The sequence below is a fragment of the Salvelinus fontinalis genome, chromosome 26 (assembly GCF_029448725.1).
Source record: "Salvelinus fontinalis isolate EN_2023a chromosome 26, ASM2944872v1, whole genome shotgun sequence".
NCBI classification, from domain to species: Eukaryota; Metazoa; Chordata; class Actinopteri; order Salmoniformes; family Salmonidae; genus Salvelinus; species Salvelinus fontinalis.
The window spans coordinates 7,863,587-7,889,582 of NC_074690.1; the positions used below are offsets into that span (position 1 = coordinate 7,863,587).

Sequence of the window (25,996 nt, forward strand, 5' to 3'; positions counted from 1 at the left end):
TCCCTGTATCTCTCTCCCTGTATCTCTCTCCCTGTTTCTCTCTCCCTGTATCTCTCTCCATGTTTCTGTCTCTCTCCCTGTATCTCTCTCCCTGTATCTCTCTCCCTGTTTCTCTCTCCCTGTATCTCTCTCCATGTTTCTGTCTCTCTCCCTGTATCTCTCTCCCTGTATCTCTCTCCCTGTATCTCTCTCCATGTTTCTGTCTCTCTCCCTGTATCTCTCTCCCTGTTTCTCTCTCTACCCCCCTGTTTCTCTCTCTCTCCCTGTATCTCTCTCCCTGTTTCTCTCTCTCTCCCTGTTTCTCTCTCCCTGTATCTCTCTCCCTGTATCTCTCCCCCTGTTTCTCTCTCCCTGTATCTCTCCCCCTGTTTCTCTCTCCCTGTATCTCTCTCCCTGTTTCTCTCTCCCTGTATCTCTCTCCCTGTATCTCTCTCCCTGTTTCTCTCTCTCTCCCTGTATCTCTCTCCCTGTATCTCTCTCCCTGTTTCTCTTTCCCTGTTTCTCTCTCCCTGTTTCTCTCTCTCTCTCCCTGTTTTTCTCTCTCTCCCTGTATCTCTCTCCCTGTATCTCTCTCCCTGTTTCTCTCTCCCTGTTTCTCTCTCCCTGTTTCTCTCTCTCTCTCCCTGTATCTCTCTCCCTGTTTCTCTCTCCCTGTTTCTCTCTCTCTCCCTGTTTCTCTCTCTCTCCCTGTTTCTCTCTCTCTGTTTCTATCTCTCTCTCTCCCTGTATCTCTCTCCCTGTTTCTCTCTCTCTCTCCCTGTCTCTCTCTCTCTCCCTGTTTCTCTCTCTCCCTGTATCTCTCTCCCTGTTTATCTCTCTCCCTGTTTCTCTCTCTCTCCCTGTTTCTCTCTCCCTGTTTCTCTCTCTCTCTCCCTGTATCTCTCTCCCTGTTTCTCTCTCTCTCTCCCTGTATCTCTCTCCCTGTTTCTCTCTCTCTCTCCCTGTTTCTCTCTCTCTCCCTGTTTCTCTCTCTCTCCCTGTATCTCTCTCCCTGTTTCTCTCTCTCCCTGTATCTCTCTCTCTCCCTGTATCTCTCTCCCTGTATCTCTCTCCCTGTATCTCTCTCCCTGTTTCTCTCTCTCCCTGTATCTCTCTCCCTGTTTCTCTCTCTCCCTGTTTCTCTCTCACTGTATCTCTCTCCCTGTTTCTCTCTCTCCCTGTTTCTCTCTCCCTGTATCTCTCTCCCTGTTTCTCTCTCTCTCTCCCTGTATCTCTCTCCCTGTTTCTCTCTCTCCCTGTTTCTCTCTCCCTGTATCTCTCTCCCTGTTTCTCTCTCTCTCTCCCTGTATCTCTCTCCCTGTTTCTCTCTCTCCCTGTTTCTCTCTCTGCCTCCCTGTTTCTCTCTCTGCCTCCCTGTTTCTCTCTCTGCCTCCCTGTTTCTCTCTCTGCCTCCCTGTTTCTCTCTCTCCCTGTTTCTCTCTCTCTCCCTGTTTCTCTCTCTCTCCCTGTTTCTCTCTCTCAGATGCTGTGAGACCTGGTTCTGTCCCAGACCAGACCAGAACCAGAGTTAACCAGATCCACATTCCCCACAGGACCCCCCCTGACTTGCCCCCCCAGACCCCCAGGCAACCCTACAACCCCAGACAGCCAGCCAGTCCACGCCAGCCTACCAACCCTCTACAGCCCAACACCCACCGCCAACCTAACCAACCAACTCTGTACCTGGTGCCTCATAAGCCTAACCAGCCAGGCCAGCCCACTGTCATCCTCGTACCCCATCCTAACCAACCATCCAACCCTAACCAACCCTTCTTAACGATGGTACCCCGCCAGCCCTCCAGTCCCCACCAGCCCAGTCCCCCGTCCAACCCTTCCGGTCAGCCGCATCGGGTCCTGGAGGTGGGAGAGGCTGGTCCACCAGGCTACATGAGGAGGGTAACAGTCAGGAGAGGATCAGATGACTCATCCTCAACACCTGTTAAAGGATTCGCTGGAGCACCAGGTCAGTAGCGGTGGGGATGTGGACGGAGTTACCACCAAAATGTTGCCCAAGTGTTTAAATACTATGAGAGATTATAACCCTGTGAATGTTTTAAATACTATGAGAGATTATAACTCTGTGAATGTTTTAAATACTATGAGAGATTATAACTCTGTGAATGTTTTAAATACTATGAGAGATTATAACTCTGTGAATGTTTTAAATACTATGAGAGATTATAACTCTGTGAATGTTTTAAATACTATGAGAGATTATATTTTCTAACCCACCAGGATACAACCCTCCCGTGAAGCCAGTCTACTTCAACAAACATGAGACGATCCCAGTAGCTGCCAAGGTCCCCTGGAACCCAGCGTCACAGACCCCACTAGTCACACCAGGTAACACAACTACACCTACACCCATACTAGAACAACAATGTAGACTATCAGTGAAATGCTTCCTGACGGACCCTTCCCAACAATGCAGAGAGTAAACAGGTGTAACAGTGAAATGCTTCCTGACAATGCAGAGAGAGAGTAAACAACAGGTGTAACAGTGAAATGCTTCCCAACAATGCAGAGAGAGAGTAAACAGGTGTAACAGTGAAATGCTTCCTGACAATGCAGAGAGAGAGTAAACAGGTGTAACAGTGAAATGCTTCCCAACAATGCAGAGAGAGAGTAAACAGGTGTAACAGTGAAATGCTTCCCAACAATGCAGAGAGAGAGTAAACAGGTGTAACAGTGAAATGCTTCCCAACAATGCAGAGTGAGAGTAAACAACAGGTGTAACAGTGAAATGCTTCCTGACAAAGCAGAGAGAGAGTAAACAGGTGTAACAGTGAAATGCTTCCCAACAATGCAGAGAGAGAGTAAACAACAGGTGTAACAGTGAAATGCTTCCTGACAATGCAGAGAGAGTGTAAAAAACAGGTGTAACAGTGAAATGCTTCCCAACAATGCAGAGAGAGAGTAAACAGGTGTAACAGTGAAATGCTTCCCAACAATGCAGAGAGAGAGTAAACAGGTGTAACAGTGAAATGCTTCCCAACAATGCAGAGAGAGAGTAAACAGGTGTAACAGTGAAATGCTTCCCAACAATGCAGAGAGAGAGTAAACAGGTGTAACAGTGAAATGCTTCCCAACAATGCAGAGAGAGAGTAAACAGGTGTAACAGTGAAATGCTTCCCAACAATGCAGAGTGAGAGTAAACAACAGGTGTAACAGTGAAATGCTTCCTGACAAAGCAGAGAGAGAGTAAACAGGTGTAACAGTGAAATGCTTCCCAACAATGCAGAGAGAGAGTAAACAACAGGTGTAACAGTGAAATGCTTCCTGACAATGCAAAAAGGGGGTGTAATAAAACAGGTGTAACAGTGAAATGCTTCCCAACAATGCAGAGAGAGAGTAAACAGGTGTAACAGTGAAATGCTTCCCAACAATGCAGAGAGAGAGTAAACAGGTGTAACAGTGAAATGCTTCCCAACAATGCAGAGAGAGAGTAAACAGGTGTAACAGTGAAATGCTTCCCAACAATGCAGAGAGAGAGTAAACAGGTGTAACAGTGAAATGCTTCCCAACAATGCAGAGAGAGAGTAAACAACAGGTGTAACAGTGAAATGCTTCCCAACAATGCAGAGAGAGAGTAAACAGGTGTAACAGTGAAATGCTTCCTGACAATGCAGAGAGAGAGTAAACAGGTGTAACAGTGAAATGCTTCCCAACAATGCAGAGAGAGAGTAAACAGGTGTAACAGTGAAATGCTTCCCAACAATGCAGAGAGAGAGTAAACAGGTGTAACAGTGAAATGCTTCCCAACAATGCAGAGTGAGAGTAAACAACAGGTGTAACAGTGAAATGCTTCCTGACAAAGCAGAGAGAGAGTAAACAGGTGTAACAGTGAAATGCTTCCCAACAATGCAGAGAGAGAGTAAACAACAGGTGTAACAGTGAAATGCTTCCTGACAATGCAGAGAGAGTGTAAAAAACAGGTGTAACAGTGAAATGCTTCCCAACAATGCAGAGAGAGAGTAAACAGGTGTAACAGTGAAATGCTTCCCAACAATGCAGAGAGAGAGTAAACAGGTGTAACAGTGAAATGCTTCCCAACAATGCAGAGAGAGAGTAAACAGGTGTAACAGTGAAATGCTTCCTGACAATGCAGAGAGAGAGTAAACAACAGGTGTCACAGTGAAATGCTTCCTGACAATGCAGAGAGAGAGTAAACAGGTGTAACAGTGAAATGCTTCCCAACAATGCAGAGAGAGTGTAAACAGGTGTAACAGTGAAATGCTTCCCAACAATGCAGAGAGAGAGTAAACAGGTGTAACAGTGAAATGCTTCCTGACGGACCCTTCCCAACAATGCAGAGAGAGAGTAAACAGGTGTAACAGTGAAATGCTTCCCAACAATGCAGAGAGAGAGTAAACAGGTGTAACAGTGAAATGCTTCCTGAAGGACCCTTCCCAACAATGCAGAGAGAGAGTAAACAGGTGTAACAGTGAAATGCTTCCCAACAATGCAGAGAGAGAGTAAACAGGTGTAACAGTGAAATGCTTCCCAACAATGCAGAGAGAGAGTAAACAGGTGTAACAGTGAAATGCTTCCCAACAATGCAGAGAGAGAGTAAACAGGTGTAACAGTGAAATGCTTCCCAACAATGCAGAGAGAGAGTAAACAGGTGTAACAGTGAAATGCTTCCCAACAATGCAGAGTGAGAGTAAACAACAGGTGTAACAGTGAAATGCTTCCTGACAATGCAGAGTGAGAGTAAACAACAGGTGTAACAGTGAAATGCTTCCTGACAAAGCAGAGTGAGAGTAAACAACAGGTGTAACAGTGAAATGCTTCCCAACAATGCAGAGAGAGAGTAAACAGGTGTAACAGTGAAATGCTTCCTGACGGACCCTTCCCAACAATGCAGAGAGAGAGTAAACAGGTGTAACAGTGAAATGCTTCCCAACAATGCAGAGAGAGAGTAAACAGGTGTAACAGTGAAATGCTTCCCAACAATGCAGAGAGAGAGTAAACAACAGGTGTAACAGTGAAATGCTTCCTGACAATGCAGAGAGAGAGTAAACAGGTGTAAAAGTGAAATGCTTCCTGACAAAGCAGAGAGAGATTAAACAACAGGTGTAACAGTGAAATGCTTCCTGACAAAGCAGAGAGAGATTAAACAACAGGTGTAACAGTGAAATGCTTCCTGACAATGCAGAGAGAGATTAAACAACAGGTGTCACAGTGAAATGCTTCCTGACAATGCAGAGAGAGAGTAAACAGGTGTAACAGTGAAATATTTCCCAACAATGCAGAGAGAGAGTAAACAGGTGTAACAGTGAAATGCTTCCCAACAATGCAGAGAGAGAGTAAACAACAGGTGTAACAGTGAAATGCTTCCTGACAATGCAGAGAGAGTGTAAAAAACAGGTGTAACAGTGAAATGCTTCCCAACAATGCAGAGAGAGAGTAAACAGGTGTAACAGTGAAATGCTTCCCAACAATGCAGAGAGAGAGTAAACAGGTGTAACAGTGAAATGCTTCCCAACAATGCAGAGAGAGAGTAAACAGGTGTAACAGTGAAATGCTTCCCAACAATGCAGAGAGAGAGTAAACAGGTGTAACAGTGAAATGCTTCCCAACAATGCAGAGAGAGAGTAAACAACAGGTGTAACAGTGAAATGCTTCCTGACAATGCAGAGAGAGTGTAAAAAACAGGTGTAACAGTGAAATGCTTCCCAACAATGCAGAGAGAGAGTAAACAGGTGTAACAGTGAAATGCTTCCCAACAATGCAGAGAGAGAGTAAACAGGTGTAACAGTGAAATGCTTCCCAACAATGCAGAGAGAGAGTAAACAGGTGTAACAGTGAAATACTTCCCAACAATGCAGAGAGAGAGTAAACAGGTGTAACAGTGAAATGCTTCCCAACAATGCAGAGAGAGAGTAAACAGGTGTAACAGTGAAATGCTTCCTGACAATGCAGAGAGAGAGTAAACAGGTGTAACAGTGAAATGCTTCCCAACAATGCAGAGAGAGAGTAAACAGGTGTAACAGTGAAATGCTTCCCAACAATGCAGAGAGAGAGTAAACAACAGGTGTAACAGTGAAATGCTTCCCGACAATGCAGAGAGAGTGTAAAAAACAGGTGTAACAGTGAAATGCTTCCCAACAATGCAGAGAGAGAGTAAACAGGTGTAACAGTGAAATGCTTCCCAACAATGCAGAGAGAGAGTAAACAGGTGTAACAGTGAAATGCTTCCCAACAATGCAGAGAGAGAGTAAACAGGTGTAACAGTGAAATGCTTCCCAACAATGCAGAGAGAGAGTAAACAGGTGTAACAGTGAAATGCTTCCCAACAATGCAGAGAGAGAGTAAACAGGTGTAACAGTGAAATGCTTCCCAACAATGCAGAGAGAGAGTAAACAGGTGTAACAGTGAAATGCTTCCCAACAATGCAGAGAGAGAGTAAACAGGTGTAACAGTGAAATGCTTCCCAACAATGCAGAGAGAGAGTAAACAGGTGTAACAGTGAAATGCTTCCCAACAATGCAGAGTGAGAGTAAACAACAGGTGTAACAGTGAAATGCTTCCTGACAATGCAGAGTGAGAGTAAACAACAGGTGTAACAGTGAAATGCTTCCTGACAAAGCAGAGTGAGAGTAAACAACAGGTGTAACAGTGAAATGCTTCCCAACAATGCAGAGAGAGAGTAAACAGGTGTAACAGTGAAATGCTTCCTGACGGACCCTTCCCAACAATGCAGAGAGAGAGTAAACAGGTGTAACAGTGAAATGCTTCCCAACAATGCAGAGAGAGAGTAAACAGGTGTAACAGTGAAATGCTTCCCAACAATGCAGAGAGAGAGTAAACAGGTGTAACAGTGAAATGCTTCCTGACAATGCAGAGAGAGAGTAAACAGGTGTAACAGTGAAATGCTTCCCAACAATGCAGAGTGAGAGTAAACAACAGGTGTAACAGTGAAATGCTTCCTGACAATGCAGAGAGAGAGTAAACAGGTGTAACAGTGAAATGCTTCCTGACAAAGCAGAGAGAGATTAAACAACAGGTGTAACAGTGAAATGCTTCCTGACAATGCAGAGAGAGAGTAAACAGGTGTAACAGTGAAATGCTTCCTGACAATGCAGAGAGAGAGTAAACAACAGGTGTCACAGTGAAATGCTTCCTGACAATGCAGAGAGAGAGTAAACAGGTGTAACAGTGAAATGCTTCCCAACAATGCAGAGAGAGTGTAAACAGGTGTAACAGTGAAATGCTTCCCAACAATGCAGAGAGAGAGTAAACAGGTGTAACAGTGAAATGCTTCCCAACAATGCAGAGAGAGAGTAAACAGGTGTAACAGTGAAATGCTTCCCAACAATGCAGAGAGAGAGTAAACAGGTGTAACAGTGAAATGCTTCCTGACGGACCCTTCCCAACAATGCAGAGAGAGAGTAAACAGGTGTAACAGTGAAATGCTTCCCAACAATGCAGAGAGAGAGTAAACAGGTGTAACAGTGAAATGCTTCCCAACAATGCAGAGAGAGAGTAAACAGGTGTAACAGTGAAATGCTTCCCAACAATGCAGAGAGAGAGTAAACAGGTGTAACAGTGAAATGCTTCCCAACAATGCAGAGAGAGAGTAAACAGGTGTAACAGTGAAATACTTCCCAACAATGCAGAGAGAGAGTAAACAGGTGTAACAGTGAAATACTTCCCAACAATGCAGAGAGAGAGTAAACAGGTGTAACAGTGAAATGCTTCCCAACAATGCAGAGAGAGAGTAAACAGGTGTAACAGTGAAATACTTCCCAACAATGCAGAGAGAGAGTAAACAGGTGTAACAGTGAAATGCTTCCCAACAATGCAGAGAGAGAGTAAACAGGTGTAACAGTGAAATGCTTCCCAACAATGCAGAGAGAGAGTAAACAACAGGTGTAACAGTGAAATGCTTCCTGACAATGCAGAGAGAGTGTAAAAAACAGGTGTAACAGTGAAATGCTTCCCAACAATGCAGAGAGAGAGTAAACAGGTGTAACAGTGAAATGCTTCCCAACAATGCAGAGAGAGAGTAAACAGGTGTAACAGTGAAATGCTTCCCAACAATGCAGAGAGAGAGTAAACAGGTGTAACAGTGAAATGCTTCCCAACAATGCAGAGAGAGAGTAAACAGGTGTAACAGTGAAATGCTTCCCAACAATGCAGAGAGAGAGTAAACAGGTGTAACAGTGAAATGCTTCCCAACAATGCAGAGTGAGAGTAAACAACAGGTGTAACAGTGAAATGCTTCCTGACAATGCAGAGTAAGAGTAAACAACAGGTGTAACAGTGAAATGCTTCCTGACAAAGCAGAGTGAGAGTAAACAACAGGTGTAACAGTGAAATGCTTCCCAACAATGCAGAGAGAGAGTAAACAGGTGTAACAGTGAAATGCTTCCCAACAATGCAGAGAGAGAGTAAACAGGTGTAACAGTGAAATGCTTCCCAACAATGCAGAGAGAGAGTAAACAGGTGTAACAGTGAAATGCTTCCCAACAATGCAGAGAGAGAGTAAACAGGTGTAACAGTGAAATGCTTCCCAACAATGCAGAGTGAGAGTAAACAACAGGTGTAACAGTGAAATGCTTCCTGACAATGCAGAGTGAGAGTAAACAACAGGTGTAACAGTGAAATGCTTCCTGACAAAGCAGAGTGAGAGTAAACAACAGGTGTAACAGTGAAATGCTTCCCAACAATGCAGAGAGAGAGTAAACAGGTGTAACAGTGAAATGCTTCCTGACGGACCCTTCCCAACAATGCAGAGAGAGAGTAAACAGGTGTAACAGTGAAATGCTTCCCAACAATGCAGAGAGAGAGTAAACAGGTGTAACAGTGAAATGCTTCCCAACAATGCAGAGAGAGAGTAAACAGGTGTAACAGTGAAATGCTTCCTGACAATGCAGAGAGAGAGTAAACAGGTGTAACAGTGAAATGCTTCCTGACAATGCAGAGAGAGAGTAAACAGGTGTAACAGTGAAATGCTTCCCAACAATGCAGAGAGAGAGTAAACAGGTGTAACAGTGAAATGCTTCCTGACAATGCAGAGAGAGAGTAAACAGGTGTAACAGTGAAATGCTTCCCAACAATGCAGAGTGAGAGTAAACAACAGGTGTAACAGTGAAATGCTTCCTGACAATGCAGAGAGAGAGTAAACAGGTGTAACAGTGAAATGCTTCCTGACAAAGCAGAGAGAGATTAAACAACAGGTGTAACAGTGAAATGCTTCCTGACAATGCAGAGAGAGAGTAAACAGGTGTAACAGTGAAATGCTTCCTGACAATGCAGAGAGAGAGTAAACAACAGGTGTCACAGTGAAATGCTTCCTGACAATGCAGAGAGAGAGTAAACAGGTGTAACAGTGAAATGCTTCCCAACAATGCAGAGAGAGTGTAAACAGGTGTAACAGTGAAATGCTTCCCAACAATGCAGAGAGAGAGTAAACAGGTGTAACAGTGAAATGCTTCCTGACGGACCCTTCCCAACAATGCAGAGAGAGAGTAAACAGGTGTAACAGTGAAATGCTTCCCAACAATGCAGAGAGAGAGTAAACAGGTGTAACAGTGAAATGCTTCCTGAAGGACCCTTCCAAACAATGCAGAGAGAGAGTAAACAGGTGTAACAGTGAAATACTTCCCAACAATGCAGAGAGAGAGTAAACAGGTGTAACAGTGAAATACTTCCCAACAATGCAGAGAGAGAGTAAACAGGTGTAACAGTGAAATGCTTCCAAACAATGCAGAGAGAGAGTAAACAGGTGTAACAGTGAAATACTTCCCAACAATGCAGAGAGAGAGTAAACAGGTGTAACAGTGAAATGCTTCCCAACAATGCAGAGAGAGAGTAAACAGGTGTAACAGTGAAATGCTTCCCAACAATGCAGAGAGAGAGTAAACAACAGGTGTAACAGTGAAATGCTTCCCAACAATGCAGAGAGAGAGTAAACAGGTGTAACAGTGAAATGCTTCCCAACAATGCAGAGAGAGAGTAAACAGGTGTAACAGTGAAATGCTTCCCAACAATGCAGAGAGAGAGTAAACAGGTGTAACAGTGAAATGCTTCCCAACAATGCAGAGAGAGAGTAAACAGGTGTAACAGTGAAATGCTTCCCAACAATGCAGAGAGAGTAAACAGGTGTAACAGTGAAATGCTTCCCAACAATGCAGAGAGAGAGTAAACAGGTGTAACAGTGAAATGCTTCCCAACAATGCAGAGAGAGAGTAAACAGGTGTAACAGTGAAATGCTTCCCAACAATGCAGAGAGAGAGTAAACAGGTGTAACAGTGAAATGCTTCCCAACAATGCAGAGTGAGAGTAAACAACAGGTGTAACAGTGAAATACTTCCTGACAAAGCAGAGTGAGAGTAAACAACAGGTGTAACAGTGAAATGCTTCCTGACAATGCAGAGTGAGAGTAAACAACAGGTGTAACAGTGAAATGCTTCCTGACAATGCAGAGAGAGAGTAAACAACAGGTGTAACAGTGAAATGCTTCCTGACAATGCAGAGTGAGAGTAAACAACAGGTGTAACAGTGAAATGCTTCCTGACAAAGCAGAGTGAGAGTAAACAACAGGTGTAACAGTGAAATGCTTCCCAACAATGCAGAGAGAGAGTAAACAGGTGTAACAGTGAAATGCTTCCTGACGGACCCTTCCCAAAAATGCAGAGAGAGAGTAAACAGGTGTAACAGTGAAATGCTTCCCAACAATGCAGAGAGAGAGTAAACAGGTGTAACAGTGAAATGCTTCCCAACAATGCAGAGAGAGAGTAAACAGGTGTAACAGTGAAATGCTTCCTGACAATGCAGAGAGAGAGTAAACAGGTGTAACAGTGAAATGCTTCCCAACAATGCAGAGTGAGAGTAAACAACAGGTGTAACAGTGAAATGCTTCCTGACAATGCAGAGAGAGAGTAAACAGGTGTAACAGTGAAATGCTTCCTGACAAAGCAGAGAGAGATTAAACAACAGGTGTAACAGTGAAATGCTTCCTGACAATGCAGAGAGAGAGTAAACAGGTGTAACAGTGAAATGCTTCCTGACAATGCAGAGAGAGAGTAAACAACAGGTGTCACAGTGAAATGCTTCCTGACAATGCAGAGAGAGAGTAAACAGGTGTAACAGTGAAATGCTTCCCAACAATGCAGAGAGAGTGTAAACAGGTGTAACAGTGAAATGCTTCCCAACAATGCAGAGAGAGAGTAAACAGGTGTAACAGTGAAATGCTTCCTGACGGACCCTTCCCAACAATGCAGAGAGAGAGTAAACAGGTGTAACAGTGAAATGCTTCCCAACAATGCAGAGAGAGAGTAAACAGGTGTAACAGTGAAATGCTTCCTGAAGGACCCTTCCCAACAATGCAGAGAGAGAGTAAACAGGTGTAACAGTGAAATACTTCCCAACAATGCAGAGAGAGAGTAAACAGGTGTAACAGTGAAATGCTTCCCAACAATGCAGAGAGAGAGTAAACAGGTGTAACAGTGAAATGCTTCCCAACAATGCAGAGTGAGAGTAAACAACAGGTGTAACAGTGAAATGCTTCCTGACAATGCAGAGAGAGAGTAAACAGGTGTAACAGTGAAATGCTTCCTGACAAAGCAGAGAGAGATTAAACAACAGGTGTAACAGTGAAATGCTTCCTGACAATGCAGAGAGAGATTAAACAACAGGTGTCACAGTGAAATGCTTCCTGACAATGCAGAGAGAGAGTAAACAGGTGTAACAGTGAAATGCTTCCTGACAATGCAGAGAGAGAGTAAACAGGTGTAACAGTGAAATGCTTCCCAACAATGCAGAGAGAGTGTAAACAACAGGTGTAACAGTGAAATGCTTCCTGACAATGCAGAGAGAGTGTAAAAAACAGGTGTAACAGTGAAATGCTTCCCAACAATGCAGAGAGAGAGTAAACAGGTGTAACAGTGAAATGCTTCCCAACAATGCAGAGAGAGAGTAAACAGGTGTAACAGTGAAATGCTTCCCAACAATGCAGAGAGAGAGTAAACAGGTGTAACAGTGAAATGCTTCCCAACAATGCAGAGAGAGAGTAAACAGGTGTAACAGTGAAATGCTTCCCAACAATGCAGAGAGAGAGTAAACAGGTGTAACAGTGAAATACTTCCCAACAATGCAGAGAGAGAGTAAACAGGTGTAACAGTGAAATGCTTCCCAACAATGCAGAGAGAGAGTAAACAGGTGTAACAGTGAAATGCTTCCTGACAATGCAGAGAGAGAGTAAACAGGTGTAACAGTGAAATGCTTCCCAACAATGCAGAGAGAGAGTAAACAGGTGTAACAGTGAAATGCTTCCCAACAATGCAGAGAGAGAGTAAACAACAGGTGTAACAGTGAAATGCTTCCTGACAATGCAGAGAGAGTGTAAAAAACAGGTGTAACAGTGAAATGCTTCCCAACAATGCAGAGAGAGAGTAAACAGGTCTAACAGTGAAATGCTTCCCAACAATGCAGAGAGAGAGTAAACAGGTGTAACAGTGAAATGCTTCCCAACAATGCAGAGAGAGAGTAAACAGGTGTAACAGTGAAATGCTTCCCAACAATGCAGAGAGAGAGTAAACAGGTGTAACAGTGAAATGCTTCCCAACAATGCAGAGAGAGAGTAAACAGGTGTAACAGTGAAATGCTTCCCAACAATGCAGAGAGAGAGTAAACAGGTGTAACAGTGAAATGCTTCCCAACAATGCAGAGAGAGAGTAAACAGGTGTAACAGTGAAATGCTTCCCAACAATGCAGAGTGAGAGTAAACAACAGGTGTAACAGTGAAATGCTTCCTGACAATGCAGAGTGAGAGTAAACAACAGGTGTAACAGTGAAATGCTTCCTGACAAAGCAGAGTGAGAGTAAACAACAGGTGTAACAGTGAAATGCTTCCCAACAATGCAGAGAGAGAGTAAACAGGTGTAACAGTGAAATGCTTCCTGACGGACCCTTCCCAACAATGCAGAGAGAGAGTAAACAGGTGTAACAGTGAAATGCTTCCCAACAATGCAGAGATAGAGTAAACAGGTGTAACAGTGAAATGCTTCCCAACAATGCAGAGAGAGAGTAAACAGGTGTAACAGTGAAATGCTTCCTGACAATGCAGAGAGAGAGTAAACAGGTGTAACAGTGAAATGCTTCCTGACAATGCAGAGAGAGAGTAAACAACAGGTGTCACAGTGAAATGCTTCCTGACAATGCAGAGAGAGAGTAAACAGGTGTAACAGTGAAATGCTTCCCAACAATGCAGAGAGAGTGTAAACAGGTGTAACAGTGAAATGCTTCCCAACAATGCAGAGAGAGAGTAAACAGGTGTAACAGTGAAATGCTTCCCAACAATGCAGAGAGAGAGTAAACAGGTGTAACAGTGAAATGCTTCCCAACAATGCAGAGAGAGAGTAAACAGGTGTAACAGTGAAATGCTTCCTGAAGGACCCTTCCCAACAATGCAGAGAGAGAGTAAACAGGTGTAACAGTGAAATGCTTCCCAACAATGCAGAGAGAGAGTAAACAGGTGTAACAGTGAAATGCTTCCCAACAATGCAGAGAGAGAGTAAACAGGTGTAACAGTGAAATGCTTCCCAACAATGCAGAGAGAGAGTAAACAGGTGTAACAGTGAAATGCTTCCCAACAATGCAGAGAGAGAGTAAACAGGTGTAACAGTGAAATGCTTCCCAACAATGCAGAGTGAGAGTAAACAACAGGTGTAACAGTGAAATGCTTCCTGACAATGCAGAGTGAGAGTAAACAACAGGTGTAACAGTGAAATGCTTCCTGACAAAGCAGAGTGAGAGTAAACAACAGGTGTAACAGTGAAATGCTTCCCAACAATGCAGAGAGAGTGTAAAAAACAGGTGTAACAGTGAAATGCTTCCTGACAATGCAGAGTGAGAGTAAACAACAGGTGTAACAGTGAAATGCTTCCTGACAAAGCAGAGAGAGATTAAACAACAGGTGTAACAGTGAAATGCTTCCTGACAATGCAGAGTGAGAGTAAACAACAGGTGTAACAGTGAAATGCTTCCTGACAATGCAGAGTGAGAGTAAACAACAGGTGTAACAGTGAAATGCTTCCTGACAAAGCAGAGAGAGATTAAACAACAGGTGTAACAGTGAAATGCTTCCTGACAATGCAGAGAGAGATTAAACAACAGGTGTCACAGTGAAATGCTTCCTGACAATGCAGAGAGAGAGTAAACAACAGGTGTCACAGTGAAATGCTTCCCGACAATGCAGAGAGAGAGTAAACAGGTGTAACAGTGAAATGCTTCCCAACAATGCAGAGAGAGTGTAAACAGGTGTAACAGTGAAATGCTTCCCAACAATGCAGAGAGAGAGTAAACAGGTGTAACAGTGAAATGCTTCCTGACGGACCCTTCCCAACAATGCAGAGAGAGAGTAAACAGGTGTAACAGTGAAATGCTTCCCAACAATGCAGAGAGAGAGTAAACAGGTGTAACAGTGAAATGCTTCCCAACAATGCAGAGAGAGAGTAAACAGGTGTAACAGTGAAATGCTTCCCAACAATGCAGAGTGAGAGTAAACAACAGGTGTAACAGTGAAATGCTTCCTGACAATGCAGAGAGAGAGTAAACAGGTGTAACAGTGAAATGCTTCCTGACAAAGCAGAGAGAGATTAAACAACAGGTGTAACAGTGAAATGCTTCCTGACAAAGCAGAGAGAGATTAAACAACAGGTGTAACAGTGAAATGCTTCCTGACAATGCAGAGAGAGATTAAACAACAGGTGTCACAGTGAAATGCTTCCTGACAATGCAGAGAGAGAGTAAACAACAGGTGTCACAGTGAAATGCTTCCTGACAATGCAGAGAGAGAGTAAACAGGTGTAACAGTGAAATGCTTCCCAACAATGCAGAGAGAGTGTAAACAGGTGTAACAGTGAAATGCTTCCCAACAATGCAGAGAGAGAGTAAACAGGTGTAACAGTGAAATGCTTCCCAACAATGCAGAGAGAGAGTAAACAGGTGTAACAGTGAAATGCTTCCCAACAATGCAGAGAGAGAGTAAACAGGTGTAACAGTGAAATGCTTCCCAACAATGCAGAGAGAGAGTAAACAGGTGTAACAGTGAAATGCTTCCTGACAAAGCAGAGAGAGATTAAACAACAGGTGTAACAGTGAAATGCTTCCTGACAATGCAGAGAGAGATTAAACAACAGGTGTCACAGTGAAATGCTTCCTGACAATGCAGAGAGAGAGTAAACAACAGGTGTCACAGTGAAATGCTTCCCGACAATGCAGAGAGAGAGTAAACAGGTGTAACAGTGAAATGCTTCCCAACAATGCAGAGAGAGTGTAAACAGGTGTAACAGTGAAATGCTTCCCAACAATGCAGAGAGAGAGTAAACAGGTGTAACAGTGAAATGCTTCCTGACGGACCCTTCCCAACAATGCAGAGAGAGAGTAAACAGGTGTAACAGTGAAATGCTTCCCAACAATGCAGAGAGAGAGTAAACAGGTGTAACAGTGAAATGCTTCCCAACAATGCAGAGAGAGAGTAAACAGGTGTAACAGTGAAATGCTTCCCAACAATGCAGAGAGAGAGTAAACAGGTGTAACAGTGAAATGCTTCCCAACAATGCAGAGTGAGAGTAAACAACAGGTGTAACAGTGAAATGCTTCCTGACAATGCAGAGAGAGAGTAAACAGGTGTAACAGTGAAATGCTTCCTGACAAAGCAGAGAGAGATTAAACAACAGGTGTAACAGTGAAATGCTTCCTGACAAAGCAGAGAGAGATTAAACAACAGGTGTAACAGTGAAATGCTTCCTGACAATGCAGAGAGAGATTAAACAACAGGTGTCACAGTGAAATGCTTCCTGACAATGCAGAGAGAGAGTAAACAACAGGTGTCACAGTGAAATGCTTCCTGACAATGCAGAGAGAGAGTAAACAGGTGTAACAGTGAAATGCTTCCCAACAATGCAGAGAGAGAGTAAACAGGTGTAACAGTGAAATGCTTCCCAACAATGCAGAGAGAGAGTAAACAGGTGTAACAGTGAAATGCTTCCTGACAATGCAGAGAGAGAGTAAACAACAGGTGTAACAGTGAAATGCTTCCTGACAAAGCAGAGAGAGAGTAAACAACAGGTGTAACAGTGAAATGCTTCCTGACAAAGCAGAGAGAGTAAACAACAGGTGTAACAGTGAAATGCTTCCTGAGAGAGAAAAACATTAGAAATAGTAGATTAATGGAACATTCATAACATAAGTAGCTGAATAATAACAAGGAATAAATACACAATGTGTGATGATAACTATATACACAGGGTACCAGTAATGAGTCGGTGTGTGATGATAACTATATACACAGGGTACCAGTAATGAGTCGGTGTGTGATGATAACTATATACACAGGGTACCAGTAATGAGTCGGTGTGTGATGATAACTATATACACAGGGTACCAGTAATGAGTCGGTGTGTGATGATAACTATATACACAGGGTACCAGTAATGAGTCGGGGGGTGATGATAACTATATACACAGGGTACCAGTAATGAGTCGGGGGGTAGGGGTACCTATATACACAGGGTACCAGTAATGAGTCGGTGTGTGATGATAACTATATACACAGGGTACCAGTAATGAGTCGGTGGGTAGGGGTAACTATATACACAGGGTACCAGTAATGAGTCGGGGGGTAGGGGTACCTATATACACAGGGTACCAGTAATGAGTCGGTGGGTAGGGGTAACTATATACACAGGGTACCAGTAATGAGTCGGTGGGTAGGGGTACCTATATACACAGGGTACCAGTAATGAGTCGGTGGGTAGGGGTACCTATATACACAGGGTACCAGTAATGAGTCGGTGTGTGATGATAACTATATACACAGGGTACCAGTAATGAGTCGGTGTGTGATGATAACTATATACACAGGGTACCAGTAATGAGTCGGTGTGTGATGATAACTATATACACAGGGTACCAGTAATGAGTCGGTGTGTGATGATAACTATATACACAGGGTACCAGTAATGAGTCGGTGTGTGATGATAACTATATACACAGGGTACCAGTAATGAGTCGGTGTGTGATGATAACTATATACACAGGGTACCAGTAATGAGTCGGGGGGTAGGGGTACCTATATACACAGGGTACCAGTAATGAGTCGGTGGGTAGGGGTACCTATATACACAGGGTACCAGTAATGAGTCGGTGGGTAGGGGTACCTATATACACAGGGTACCAGTAATGAGTCGGTGGGTAGGGGTACCTATATACACAGGGTACCAGTAATGAGTCGGTGGGTAGGGGTACCTATATACACAGGGTACCAGTAATGAGTCGGTGGGTAGGGGTACCTATATACACAGGGTACCAGTAATGAGTCGGGGGGTAGGGGTACCTATATACACAGGGTAACAGTAATGAGTCGGTGGGTAGGGGTACCTATATACACAGGGTACCAGTAATGAGTCGGTGGGTAGGGGTACCTATATACACAGGGTACCAGTAATGAGTCAGGGGGTAGGGGTAACTATATACACAGGGTACCAGTAATGAGTCGGTGTGTGATGATAACTATATACACAGGGTACCAGTAATGAGTCGGTGTGTGATGATAACTATATACACAGGGTACCAGTAATGAGTCGGTGTGTGATGATAACTATATACACAGGGTACCAGTAATGAGTCGGGGGGTAGGGGTACCTATATACACAGGGTACCAGTAATGAGTCGGTGGGTAGGGGTAACTATATACACAGGGTACCAGTAATGAGTCGGGGGGTAGGGGTACCTATATACACAGGGTACCAGTAATGAGTCGGTGGGTAGGGGTAACTATATACACAGGGTACCAGTAATGAGTCGGGGGGTAGGGGTACCTATATACACAGGGTACCAGTAATGAGTCGGTGGGTAGGGGTAACTATATACACAGGGTACCAGTAATGAGTCGGGGGGTAGGGGTACCTATATACACAGGGTACCAGTAATGAGTCGGTGGGTAGGGGTACCTATATACACAGGGTACCAGTAATGAGTCGGTGTGTGATGATAACTATATACACAGGGTACCAGTAATGAGTCGGTGTGTGATGGTAACTATATACACAGGGTACCAGTAATGAGTCGGTGTGTGATGATAACTATATACACAGGGTACCAGTAATGAGTCGGTGTGTGATGATAACTATATACACAGGGTACCAGTAATGAGTCGGTGGGTAGGGGTACCTATATACACAGGGTACCAGTAATGAGTCGGGGGGTAGGGGTAACTATATACACAGGGTACCAGTAATGATTCGGTGGGTAGGGGTACCTATATACACAGGGTACCAGTAATGAGTCGGTGGGTAGGGGTAACTATATACACAGGGTACCAGTAATGAGTCGGTGGGTAGGGGTACCTATATACGCAGGGTACCAGTAATGAGTCGGGGGGTAGGGGTAACTATATACACAGGGTACCAGTAATGAGTCGGGCGGTAGGGGTAGCTATATACACAGGGTACCAGTAATGAGTCGGTGTGTAGGGGTACCTATATACACAGGGTACCAGTAATGAGTCGGGGGGTAGGGGTACCTATATACACAGGGTACCAGTAATGAGTCGGTGTGTGATGATAACTATATACACAGGGTACCAGTAATGAGTCGGTGTGTGATGATAACTATATACACAGGGTACCAGTAATGAGTCGGTGTGTGATGATAACTATATACACAGGGTACCAGTAATGAGTCGGTGTGTGATGATAACTATATACACAGGGTACCAGTAATGAGTCGGTGTGTGATGGTAACTATATACACAGGGTACCAGTAATGAGTCGGTGTGTGATGATAACTATATACACAGGGTACCAGTAATGAGTCGTTGTGTGATGATAACTATATACACAGGGTACCAGTAATGAGTCGGTGTGTGATGATAACTATATACACAGGGTACCAGTAATGAGTCGTTGTGTGATGATAACTATATACACAGGGTACCAGTAATGAGTCGGTGTGTGATGATAACTATATACACAGGGTACCAGTAATGAGTCGGTGTGTGATGATAACTATATACACAGGGTACCAGTAATGAGTCGGTGTGTGATGATAACTATATACACAGGGTACCAGTAATGAGTCGGTGTGTGATGATAACTATATACACAGGGTACCAGTAATGAGTCGGTGTGTGATGATAACTATATACACAGGGTACCAGTAATGAGTCGGTGTGTGATGATAACTATATACACAGGGTACCAGTAATGAGTCGGGGGGTAGGGGTAACTATATACACAGGGTACCAGTAATGAGTCGGGGGGTAGGGGTACCTATATACACAGGGTACCAGTAATGAGTCGGTGGGTAGGGGTACCTATATACACAGGGTACCAGTAATGAGTCGGTGGGTAGGGGTACCTATATACACAGGGTACCAGTAATGAGTCGGTGGGTAGGGGTACCTATATACACAGGGTACCAGTAATGAGTCGGTGGGTAGGGGTACCTATATACACAGGGTACCAGTAATGAGTCGGTGGGTAGGGGTACCTATATACACAGGGTACCAGTAATGAGTCGGGGGGTAGGGGTACCTATATACACAGGGTACCAGTAATGAGTCGGTGGGTAGGGGTACCTATATACACAGGGTACCAGTAATGAGTCGGTGGGTAGGGGTACCTATATACACAGGGTACCAGTAATGAGTCGGGGGGTAGGGGTAACTATATACACAGGGTACCAGTAATGAGTCGGTGTGTGATGATAACTATATACACAGGGTACCAGTAATGAGTCGGTGTGTGATGATAACTATATACACAGGGTACCAGTAATGAGTCGGTGTGTGATGATAACTATATACACAGGGTACCAGTAATGAGTCGGGGGGTAGGGGTACCTATATACACAGGGTACCAGTAATGAGTCGGTGGGTAGGGGTAACTATATACACAGGGTACCAGTAATGAGTCGGGGGGTAGGGGTACCTATATACACAGGGTACCAGTAATGAGTCGGTGGGTAGGGGTAACTATATACACAGGGTACCAGTAATGAGTCGGGGGGTAGGGGTACCTATATACACAGGGTACCAGTAATGAGTCGGTGGGTAGGGGTAACTATATACACAGGGTACCAGTAATGAGTCGGGGGGTAGGGGTACCTATATACACAGGGTACCAGTAATGAGTCGGTGGGTAGGGGTACCTATATACACAGGGTACCAGTAATGAGTCGGTGTGTGATGATAACTATATACACAGGGTACCAGTAATGAGTCGGTGTGTGATGGTAACTATATACACAGGGTACCAGTAATGAGTCGGTGTGTGATGATAACTATATACACAGGGTACCAGTAATGAGTCGGTGTGTGATGATAACTATATACACAGGGTACCAGTAATGAGTCGGTGGGTAGGGGTACCTATATACACAGGGTACCAGTAATGAGTCGGGGGGTAGGGGTAACTATATACACAGGGTACCAGTAATGAGTCGGTGGGTAGGGGTACCTATATACACAGGGTACCAGTAATGAGTCGGTGGGTAGGGGTAACTATATAAACAGGGTACCAGTAATGAGTCGGTGGGTAGGGGTACCTATATACACAGGGTACCAGTAATGAGTCGGGGGGTAGGGGTAACTATATACACAGGGTACCAGTAATGAGTCGGGCGGTAGGGGTAGCTATATACACAGGGTACCAGTAATGAGTCGGTGTGTAGGGGTACCTATATACACAGGGTACCAGTAATGAGTCGGGGGGTAGGGGTACCTATATACACAGGGTACCAGTAATGAGTCGGTGTGTGATGATAACTATATACACAGGGTACCAGTAATGAGTCGGTGTGTGATGATAACTATATACACAGGGTACCAGTAATGAGTCGGTGTGTGATGATAACTATATACACAGGGTACCAGTAATGAGTCGGTGTGTGATGATAACTATATACACAGGGTACCAGTAATGAGTCGGTTAGTAGGGGTACCTATATACACAGGGTACCAGTAATGAGTCGGTGTGTGATGATAACTATATACACAGGGTACCAGTAATGAGTCGGGGGGTAGGGGTACCTATATACACAGGGTACCAGTAATGAGTCGGTGGGTAGGGGTACCTATATACACAGGGTACCAGTAATGAGTCGGTGGGTAGGGGTACCTATATACACAGGGTACCAGTAATGAGTCGGGGTTTAGGGGTAACTATATACACAGGGTACCAGTAATGAGTCGGTGGGTAGGGGTACCTATATACACAGGGTACCAGTAATGAGTCGGGGGGTAGGGGTACCTATATACACAGGGTACCAGTAATGAGTCGGGGGGTAGGGGTACCTATATACACAGGGTACCAGTAATGAGTCGGTGGGTAGGGGTACCTATATACACAGGGTACCAGTAATGAGTCGGTGGGTAGGGGTACCTATATACACAGGGTACCAGTAATGAGTCGGTGTGTGATGATAACTATATACACAGGGTACCAGTAATGAGTCGGTGGGTAGGGGTACCAGTAATGAGTCGGGGGGTAGGGGTACCTATATACACAGGGTACCAGTAATGAGTCGGGGGGTAGGGGTACCTATATACACAGGGTACCAGTAATGAGTCGGTGGGTAGGGGTACCTATATACACAGGGTACCAGTAATGAGTCGGGGGGTAGGGGTACCTATATACACAGGGTACCAGTAATGAGTCGGTGGGTAGGGGTACCTATATACACAGGGTACCAGTAATGAGTCGGGGGGTAGGGGTACCTATATACACAGGGTACCAGTAATGAGTCGGGGGGTAGGGGTACCTATATACACAGGGTACCAGTAATGAGTCGGGGGGTAGGGGTAACTATATACACAGGGTACCAGTAATGAGTCGGGGGGTAGGGGTACCTATATACACAGGGTACCAGTAATGAGTCGGGGGGTAGGGGTACCTATATACACAGGGTACCAGTAATGAGTTGGGGGGTAGGGGTAACTATATACACAGGGTACCAGTAATGAGTCGGGGGGTAGGGGTACCTATATACACAGGGTACCAGTAATGAGTCGGGGGGTAGGGGTACCTATATACACAGGGTACCAGTAATGAGTCGGGGGGTAGGGGTACCTATATACACAGGGTACCAGTAATGAGTCGGTGGGTAGGGGTACCTATATACACAGGGTACCAGTAATGAGTCGGGGGGTAGGGGTAACTATATACACAGGGTACCAGTAATGAGTCGGTGGGTAGGGGTACCTATATACACAGGGTACCAGTAATGAGTCGGGGGGTAGGGGTACCTATATACACAGGGTACCAGTAATGAGTCGGTGGGTAGGGGTACCTATATACACAGGGTACCAGTAATGAGTCGGGGGGTAGGGGTACCTATATACACAGGGTACCAGTAATGAGTCGGGGGGTAGGGGTACCTATATACACAGGGTACCAGTAATGAGTCGGTGTGTGATGATAACTATATACACAGGGTACCAGTAATGAGTCGGGGGGTAGGGGTAACTATATACACAGGGTACCAGTAATGAGTCGGGGGGTAGGGGTACCTATATACACAGGGTACCAGTAATGAGTCGGTGGGTAGGGGTAACTATATACACAGGGTACCAGTAATGAGTCGGGGGGTAGGGGTAACTATATACACAGGGTACCAGTAATGAGTCGGTGTGTGATGATAACTATATACACAGGGTACCAGTAATGAGTCGGTGTGTGATGATAACTATATACACAGGGTACCAGTAATGAGTCGGGGGGTAGGGGTACCTATATACACAGGGTACCAGTAATGAGTCGGGGTGTAGGGGTACCTATATACACAGGGTACCAGTAATGAGTCGGTGTGTGATGATAACTATATACACAGGGTACCAGTAATGAGTCGGTGTGTGATGATAACTATATACACAGGGTACCAGTAATGAGTCGGGGGGTAGGGGTACCTATATACACAGGGTACCAGTAATGAGTCGGGGGGTAGGGGTACCTATATACACAGGGTACCAGTAATGAGTCGGGGGGTAGGGGTAACTATATACACAGGGTACCAGTAATGAGTCGGTGTGTAGGGGTACCTATATACACAGGGTACCAGTAATGAGTCGGTGTGTGATGATAACTATATACACAGGGTACCAGTAATGAGTCGGGGGGTAAGGGTACCTATATACACAGGGTACCAGTAATGAGTCGGTGTGTGATGATAACTATATACACAGGGTACCAGTAATGAGTCGGTGGGTAGGGGTAACTATATACACAGGGTACCAGTAATGAGTCGGTGGGTAGGGGTACCTATATACACAGGGTAACAGTAATGAGTCGGTGGGTAGGGGTAACTATATACACAGGGTACCAGTAATGAGTCGGTGGGTAGGGGTAACTATATACACAGGGTACCAGTAATGAGTCGGTGGGTAGGGGTACCTATATACACAGGGTACCAGTAATGAGTCGGTGGGTAGGGGTACCTATATACACAGGGTACCAGTAATGAGTCGGGGGGTAGGGGTACCTATATACACAGGGTACCAGTAATGAGTCGGGGGGTAGGGGTACCTATATACACAGGGTACCAGTAATGAGTCGGGGGGTAGGGGTAACTATATACACAGGGTACCAGTAATGAGTCGGTGTGTGATGATAACTATATACACAGGGTACCAGTAATGAGTCGGTGTGTGATGATAACTATATACACAGGGTACCAGTAATGAGTCGGTGGGTAGGGGTACCTATATACACAGGGTACCAGTAATGAGTCGGGGGGTAGGGGTACCTATATACACAGGGTACCAGTAATGAGTCGGGGGGTAGGGGTACCTATATACACAGGGTACCAGTAATGAGTCGGGGGGTAGGGGTACCTATATACACAGGGTACCAGTAATGAGTCGGTGGGTAGGGGTACCTATATACACAGGGTACCAGTAATGAGTCGGGGGGTAGGGGTACCTATATACACAGGGTACCAGTAATGAGTCGGGGGGTAGGGGTACCTATATACACAGGGTACCAGTAATGAGTCGGTGGGTAGGGGTACCTATATACACAGGGTACCAGTAATGAGTCGGGGGGTAGGGGTACCTATATACACAGGGTACCAGTAATGAGTCGGGGGGTAGGGGTACCTATATACACAGGGTACCAGTAATGAGTCGGTGGGTAGGGGTACCTATATACACAGGGTACCAGTAATGAGTCGGGGGGTAGGGGTACCTATATACACAGGGTACCAGTAATGAGTCGGGGGGTAGGGGTACCTATATACACAGGGTACCAGTAATGAGTCGGGGGGTGATGATACCTATATACACAGGGTACCAGTAATGAGTCTGGGGGTGATGATACCTATATACACAGGGTACCAGTAATGAGTCGGGGGGTAGGGGTACCTATATACACAGGGTACCAGTAATGAGTCGGGGGGTGATGATACCTATATACACAGGGTACCAGTAATGAGTCGGGGGGTAGGGGTACCTATATACACAGGGTACCAGTAATGAGTCGGGGGGTAGGGGTACCTATATACACAGGGTACCAGTAATGAGTCGGGGGGTGATGATACCTATATACACAGGGTACCAGTAATGAGTCGGGGGGTAGGGGTAACTATATACACAGGGTACCAGTAATGAGTCGGGGGGTAGGGGTACCTATATACACAGGGTACCAGTAATGAGTCGGGGGGTAGGGGTACCTATATACACAGGGTACCAGTAATGAGTCGGTGGGTAGGGGTACCTATATACACAGGGTACCAGTAATGAGTCGGGGGGTAGGGGTAACTATATACACAGGGTACCAGTAATGAGTCGGGGGGTAGGGGTAACTATATACACAGGGTACCAGTAATGAGTCGGTGGGTAGGGGTACCTATATACACAGGGTACCAGTAATGAGTCGGGGGGTAGGGGTACCTATATACACAGGGTACCAGTAATGAGTCGGGGGGTAGGGGTACCTATATACACAGGGTACCAGTATTGAGTCGGTGGGTAGGGGTAACTATATACACAGGGTACCAGTAATGAGTCGGGGGGTAGGGGTACCTATATACACAGGGTACCAGTAATGAGTCGGGGGGTAGGGGTAATTATATACACAGGGTACCAGTAATGAGTCGGGGGGTAGGGGTACCTATATACACAGGGTTCCAGTAATGAGTCGGGGGGTAGGGGTACCTATATACACAGGGTACCAGTAATGAGTCGGTGTGTGATGATACCTATATACACAGGGTACCAGTAATGAGTCGGGGGGTAGGGGTACCTATATACACAGGGTACCAGTAATGAGTCGGTGGGTAGGGGTACCTATATACACAGGGTACCAGTAATGAGTCGGGGGGTAGGGGTAACTATATACGCAGGGTACCAGTAATGAGTCGGGGGGTAGGGGTACCTATATACACAGGGTACCAGTAATGAGTCGGGGGGTAGGGGTACCTATATACACAGGGTACCAGTAATGAGTCGGGGGGTAGGGGTACCTATATACACAGGGTACCAGTAATGAGTCGGGGGGTAGGGGTACCTATATACACAGGGTACCAGTAATGAGTCGGGGGGTAGGGGTACCTATATACACAGGGTACCAGTAATGAGTCGGGGGGTAGGGGTACCTATATACACAGGGTACCAGTAATGAGTCGGGGGGTACGAGTTCATTGAGATACAGTGCCTTCAGAAAATATTCACAGCCTCGTATTTTTTGCCAAAAATTAATATTTTTTTTTTGTCACTGGCCACAACACCTCATAGTATCAAAGTGGAATGATGTTTTTTGAAATGTTTACAAATGAATAAGAACTGAAAAGCTGAAATGTCTTCAGTCAGTAAGTATTCAAGCCTAAATAAGTTCAGGAGTAAAACTTTGCTTAACAAGTCACAGAAATTGCATGGACTGTAAGTACCGTTCATGCAGAACATATTCAGACCCCTTTTTAGATGTTGTTACGTTACAGCCTTAATCTAAAATTAATTAAATTATCTACACACACTACCCCATAATGACACACTACCCCATAATGACACACT

At 45.0% G+C, this 25,996-nt stretch overlaps 1 protein-coding gene across 1 annotated transcript in view; it reads left to right on the plus strand.

The window, feature by feature from the left end:
• Positions 1–25,996, plus strand: part of emilin2a (elastin microfibril interfacer 2a) — a 101,405-nt gene that overhangs the window by 66,991 nt on the left and 8,418 nt on the right. Inside the window, exons 7-8 of the mRNA XM_055882461.1 lie at positions 1,463–1,942; positions 2,215–2,322. Coding sequence (XP_055738436.1) covers positions 1,463–1,942; positions 2,215–2,322 — 588 coding nt within the window. The remainder of the gene's footprint in view (positions 1–1,462; positions 1,943–2,214; positions 2,323–25,996) is intronic.